The sequence below is a fragment of the Marmota marmota genome, unplaced genomic scaffold (assembly GCF_001458135.2).
Source record: "Marmota marmota marmota unplaced genomic scaffold, marMar, whole genome shotgun sequence".
NCBI classification, from domain to species: Eukaryota; Metazoa; Chordata; class Mammalia; order Rodentia; family Sciuridae; genus Marmota; species Marmota marmota.
The window spans coordinates 33,444,456-33,451,520 of record NW_025999990.1 but is presented as its reverse complement, the minus strand read 5'-3'; the positions used below and the strand labels follow the sequence as shown (position 1 = coordinate 33,451,520).

Genomic DNA, 7,065 nt, shown 5'->3' with positions numbered 1-7,065 from the left:
GGGGGGGGGGGGGTGAGGGTGCTACTGGGGATTTAACCCAGTGGCACTTAACCACTGAGCCATATGCCCAGTCCTTTTATTTATTTATTTATCTATCTATTTATTTTTATTTTGAGACAGGGTCTCACTAAGTTGCTTAAGGCCTCGCTAAGTTGCTTAAGGCCTCACTAAGTTGCTGAGGCTGGCCTGGAACTTGTGATCCTCCTGCCTCAGCCTCCCAAGTAGCTGGGATTACAGGCGTGCACCACCATGCCCGGCTAAAGAATGTTTAAAGAAAACAGTGAACGTCTTTCTTTCCCATCCCATGCTTTATCTCATTTGCCAGAGATAACAACTATTCATAGCTTTAGTGTGTGTGTATCTTTCTCCATATATGTATATGTATATGTATATGCCTAATATATATATTTTTAAAACTACACATTTTTAATACATATTTGGGTTCATTCACTTAATATCATGGACATCTTTCCAAAACATCTACATCTCTCATGTCTTTTAAATCTACACTGTATTCTATTATATAAATGTGCCATAACTTAATATAGCCCCAATTATTATTTCATTTTGTTACTAAAAAATAATTAATAAGTATCTTTATAAAAACATTTTGATTAATTATTCAAACATTTTTACTAGATCGATTTCTGGAAGTAGAACCACTAAGTTTATGAAAGCCATGCATATATTTCAAATTTGGACCAATGCAGCCAAACTGCTACCAAAAAAAGTGTACCATTATATACTCTCATCAACAAGAGTTCACATTTTTACTTCACTAAGTCAAAAACTCTTTCTAAAAATTTTTGTCTAATAAAAGAAAAATGACACCTCTGCTCCTTAACATATATTCCTATAATAGTAAGGCTATTAATCATTTTATACATTTAGGGAGCCTTGGTATTTTTCCTGTGCATTGCCTGTTAATATCTTTTTGTAAATGGATTTTCATATTTGTCACAGCCCTTTGGATACTTATCAATTTTAGTCTTTTATCATACATTTTACAAATATTATTTCCCAGTTTTAACAAGAAAGAGTTTACTCTTTTGTAGTAAAGTGCACTATTTCTGCTTTTTATAGTTTCAAGATATTGCATCAAACTAAGAAAGGATATTATCACTACCAGATTTTTAAAAATGTTCTCTTAGTATTTTCTTCAAGACAAATAACGTGTGTGTGTGTTATGTATCTTTTGTATTATACTGGTTTCTTTTTTATATGTTATCATATAAAAAACAAATAGGAATCCAACCAAAATAGCTTGTCTGATGTCACAATACCATTTATAAATAACCTAGCTTTCTCCACTGATTTTTAAATGATATCTTAAATCATATGCAGTACGAAATTCCAATCCTATACCATAATGTGTCTATTCCTATCAAATGTAAACAATTTTAACTTCTGTAGCCTCATTAATACATTCTAATATCTAGAAGATGTAATTCCCTCTAATTAACATTTTTATTTCAGAACTTTGTTTAGGTTTCAACAGTTTCACAGTTTTTCTTTAAGTTCTATATGTTTATTCTTAACATATGAATATGTGCACAGAAAGCATAAATATATATACCTATTTTTAATTTCCTATAAAGCCTCATTTGCAAAAGTAGGACAGACAAGAATCCTGTTCATTATAAATAAATAAGGAATATGCCCTAGGTGTCCGTGATGGTTTTTAGATGATTCTAATATATAATCCAGTTGAGAACTAGCAATAATAAACCCAAGAATTCTCAAATTTAACACTCAAAAACTAACCTATTCAAGACAGACCTGCAAGTCCACATCAGATATTAATTTAGCTGAAACAAAATTTTGACTCTTACATTCAACAGACTATTGACTGAGAAAGAATCAGTTTGCAATGCTGAATACCCTACTTTCATATCTCACTTTAACTCTAGTCTTCATTAGCTTCTCTTATAGTGACACCCAAAATAGTAAAAACATTGTTCTGAAAAGATAAAATGGGCCTAAAAAAAAGTCTGTCGTTGATATTGATGGATGAGAAATCAAAGGATTTTTACAAAGGATGATTTTATCTAGAAAGTGGAGGCTTTGAATGAATTGAAAAATAAAGTTTTAAAATAGTTCATAGCTGTAAGACTAGCATATGTGCAATATGAGGAACTAAGAAAAAGAAACCTGTGATATCATTTTGGCAAGAATTTCAGCGTAGGAAAATTTTGCCACAGTCAAGAGATAATTTTAACAAAATCTGAAAAGGCAATGGTAACTTAAAATATGAGGATATGTATTGAAAAAAAAAATCTGAAGCATAGACTTTATTATAGTTGGAATGTATCCCCCATCTCCTTAAGTTCACATGTTGAAAATTTAATACTTGCTACAACAGTGATATGATGTGGAACCTAATAAAAATGGTCATTCAGTCACAAGAGGCCCTATAAATGAATTAATGTCATTATCACAGGTATGGGTGACTGGGAAATTAGATTCGTCATAAAAGTGAATTCAGCCCTCTCTTTTCCTCTTGCTCCCATACTCCCTTGCCTTTCTGCTTTTCACCTTGGGATGAGGCAGCAGGAAGACCCTCACCAGGTACCAGTGCCACAAACTTCCCTTTTTCCAGAACCATAAGCCAAATAAACTCATACTGTTTATAAATTACCTAGTCTATGGTATTATTATAGCAACTTTAAAAGAGACTAAAAAAAAGACCTCAATAAATATTTCCATAAAACCAGTTGAGGGCTAAAGCTGTGGCTCAGTAGTAGAGCGCTCACCTAGCACGTGCGAGGGCGCTGGGGTTTAATCCTCAGCACCACATAAAAATAAAAACAAAAAATAAAGGTATTGTGTCCAACTACAACTAAAAAATATATTTAAAAAAAGTTGATAAAGGCATCTGTTGCAGCTACTGCATAGAATCAAATTTCAAACACATAATGGATCTACTATTTTAAGTTTTTTTTTCTTCACATGATTGTGAAGTTACTAGGGAAGGTACTATCAGCTGATCAATTTCCAACAGGAACAGTTGCTTCCAAGATGAAAAAAACTTATTTTAAAAAAACTTCTGCCAGGCATGGTGGCACATGCCTGTAATCCCATGTCTCCTGACGCTGAGACATGAGAATCACTAGTTCAAAACCAGCCTCAGCAATGGTGAGGTGCTAAGCAACTCAGTGAGACCCAGTCTCTAAATAAAATACAAAATAGGGCTGGGAATGTGACTCAGTGGCCAAGCACCCCCGAGTTCAATCCTCGGCACCCTCCCAAAAAACTTTCATTACTATGTCTAAAACTGGTTTATCATATTTAAATGTAGTTCGGAATATATAGTTCAGTAGTAAGCATTTCCCTGGCACGTGTGAAGCCTTGGGTTCAATCCCCAGTGCCACACACACAAAAAAAAGTAAGATATTTAAATGTAGTGACAAATAGTAGGGATGTCTCAAAATACCAAATTTGTGGGAAAGGCAGCGGAGCACAACAGACACTAGTATGGCAATATGTAAATCAATGGATGTGTAACTGATGTGATTCTGCAATCTGTGTATGGGGTGAAGGTGGGAGTTCATAACCCACTTGAATCAAAGTGTCGAATATGATATGTCAAGAAATTTGTAATGTTTTGAACAACCAACAATAAAAAATTAAAAAAAAAAAAAATACCAAATTTGGATATATTATGCTACATGGTGGTAAACGTGATTTTTTTTTCCCCATTAGACTAGGCTGTGCACTGCCATTCTGAGAATCCCAAAGCATAAAACAATAATCTGTCCATAAATTTGCAGTTCTAAAAAAATCAACTCAAAGCATAACTTTTTCACCCAGTCTTATAGCTGTCATTTGGTACTGGCAAAAATTTAGGGAACACAATTCAATTATATCAACAGTATATGATTATATTCTCTATTCTTGAGACAAGTATGTTTTTCAAGATATAATATAGCCTTTCTAGTTAATAAAATACACACAGATAGCAAAGTGTGCCATTACATAAATTACTAGTTAAGATTTAATATTAATTTTATACACATTATGCCTAGTAATCTTTATTTTTGTCACAAAAAAAATATGAGAACTATAGCAGAACAAGCCACTGTAAATCACAACTTCTGGCAAAATGCATCAAAGTACCTGCTCCCACCCACTACCCTACAGCAGTAAATGACAGTGATACATTTTCTAGACTTTCATGACAAAATAAATCAAATGGACTTGAGAAAAAAAATTGAAAACAAGAGTTGAAGAGAACAACAGAAAATAACAAGGCTAAAATGCAGGCAGAAGAATTTACTCTAAAGAAATTTTATTTAGCAGGGCACAGTGGAGCACGCCTATAATCCCAGAGGCTCAAGAGGCTGAGACAGGAGAATCGTGAGTTCAAAGCCAGCTTCAGCAATGGAGAGGCACTAATAAGAAACTCAGTAAGACACTGTCTCTAAATAAAATACAAAAAAGGACTGGGGGCATGGCTCAGTGGTCAAGTACCCCTGACTGAGTTCAACCCCCGGTACCAAAAAAAGAAATTTTATTTACATATGCAGGTAGAAAGGCAATTAAAAACATTTAAGCAAGAAAAAAAAATTCTATTCAAGCTCCTGGACCATTTTTATATTCACTGATATCCCTAGTGTGAAAAACACAGCAACACATTCAAACCCCTCTTCTTAGAAAGGACTTACTAATTCAGGTGAACAAACATTTGTAGAGTACCATGTGCCAAGACAAGTGTTAGTTACCAGGGATAAAAATATAGAGGGCAGCCCAATTCCCTGCCGTCAAGCAGCTAACAGCTTAGATATAACTTCCAATAAAATACAACAGAACAAGTCAAGTTTTATAGCACTATGTGAGAGAGCAGAAAGGAGACCTATGGTAGTGGGAAAGACTATCTGAAAGACATGACTAATAAAGGACTAATGAAGAACAAGTAAATTTAGTAAAGCAAAAGGAAAAAAGTCCTAGTCCAGATAAAAGATATTATGGATGAGAACTAGGACTTGGAGGAGTAGGAGATTAGTAAACCATTTTGAGATAAAATCAAAAATATATTTAAGAAAATGAAACAACCCCCCACCCACCCACCCACACCACTGTGTTACTAACAGGAAGCATGAATACAGGAGTACTTCAAGCAGTTTCTGCTAGAACAAACAGAGTTTGCTGGTGATAACATCAGATATGAAATTTCAAATTTAGGGCTGAGATGATAGTTCACTGGTAAAGTATTGACCTAGACTGCAAGCCTACAAGAGGCCCTGGGTTCTGTTCCCAGTTCTGCATCAAAACACACACACACAAACACACACACACACACACAAACACACAAAAAAAAATTTTTGAATTTCTTGATATTTTAACTTAAGATGTCTTGAAAACATTTAAGTAGATATGTCATTTTTAAAGTGGCCAAAATAATCTAAAATTCAAGAAGTCAGGATTTGGAATAGGTTGAGCGTGAAAATCACAACTGTGAATAAGATTGTCCTAAAACTGTATAGAGTGAAAACAGAACAGTGATAATTTAAGGGGTAAAATACATATTTGATTATGTTCCTTTGTTCATGAGTATTCTACAAAACGTCTTTAACCATACCTACAAAAGAATACTACCGTTCTTTACACATCTATGGTGAAAGCAATTCAATAATTCTATTGTATAACCTTCAATAGCAACTATAAATGGGTTACATTTCTCAGTTTTGAAATATTCATAATAAAATTTTATAAACGATTAAGATGATTTTCTTTAAAAGTTCATACTAGCCGGGTGCGGTGGCACATGCCTATAATCCCAGCGATTCAAGAGGCTGAGGTAGGAGAATCACAAGTTCCAAGCCAGCCTCGGCAACTTAGTGAGGCCCTAAGCAACTCAGTGAGACCCTGTTTCAAAATAAAAAATAAAAAGGCCTGGGAATGTGGTTCCGTAGTGAAACGCCCCTGGGTTCAATCCCCAGAACCAAAAAAAAATTCATACTAATTGTAAACAAGATTGAAAATTCTTCAGTGGCTATTGTTTTAAAGTTGAGGAATGATGCACATACATGTTGTTTTAAAAACCATTACATATAAGACAGAACCTAAGTCATAGGAGATGCCCAATACATATTTGTGGTTAATAATAATATTGTGTGGAGTTAAAATGTCTAAATAAAATAAATTCAATTTATAAAAATTATACTTAAAATTAATTCAACAAATAACTTAAAAAGCTATGTTATAAATCCCAAAAGGATGCTGCTCCTAGTTTTATGTTTTGTACACCTTCTCATGAAAAAAGATACATGCTTACAAAATAATGTATATTAAATCAAATGTTACACAGTTTCAGTACCTCACTAGTCAACCGTATTAGGAGAGCTGCAGCTTCTGAATATTTGCTTTGGCTTTTTAGAATTTCGGCACTAAGCAATACACATCTTTCAGCCAATACCATATTCCTAAAGAAAAATGAGAAAAATGTAATCAGCAATAACAATACCTTAGCACATCAAAGTTAACATATTCAGCAAAATATTACAATTATAAACTTTGAGTAAAAACAGTCTACATCCTTATTACCCACATATCAAAAAAGTGTTAAAAAAATACAGAAAATTCCCATAACTCATCTAACTTTTATTAATCACAAATTTTTGTAGTAAGAATACAATGCGGCCCGCAGGGTGAGCAGACCTGTGACCAACCTGCAGATCAGGCCCAGGGGTCCGCAGGCGTGGTAGGAGGGGCAGGGCAGATCCGCCGCCCGCGCCTCCAAGGTAGGCAGACCTGCGACAGACCGGCGGACCAGGCCCAGGAGCCTGCCGGCGAGGTACACACACCACCCTAATTGGAGAGGGGCAGAGCAGAGTCGCCACCCGTGCCAGGAACAGGCCCAGCGTCCTGCAGGCGGGGAAGTCACGACACCCCAATTGGAGTAGGGGCAGAGCAGAGCCTCCACCCGTGCCCGAAAGGTGGGCAGATCTGCGACCGAACAGCGGGACAGGCCCAGTGGCCTGCCGGTACGACAGACACGTCACCCCATTTGGAGTAGGGGCAGAGTAGAGCCGCCGCCCGCGCCTGCAGGGTAGGCAAACCTGCAAC

At 35.7% G+C, this 7,065-nt stretch overlaps 1 protein-coding gene across 2 annotated transcripts in view; it reads right to left on the bottom strand.

Moving 5' to 3' along the window:
- The window catches only part of Trappc8 (trafficking protein particle complex subunit 8), an 80,105-nt gene that overhangs the window by 59,259 nt on the left and 13,781 nt on the right, over window positions 1–7,065 (bottom strand). For both annotated transcript variants that reach the window (XM_015482454.2, XM_015482453.2), the window contains exon 6: window positions 6,317–6,422. In XM_015482454.2, coding sequence (XP_015337940.1) covers window positions 6,317–6,422 — 106 coding nt within the window. The remainder of the gene's footprint in view (window positions 1–6,316; window positions 6,423–7,065) is intronic.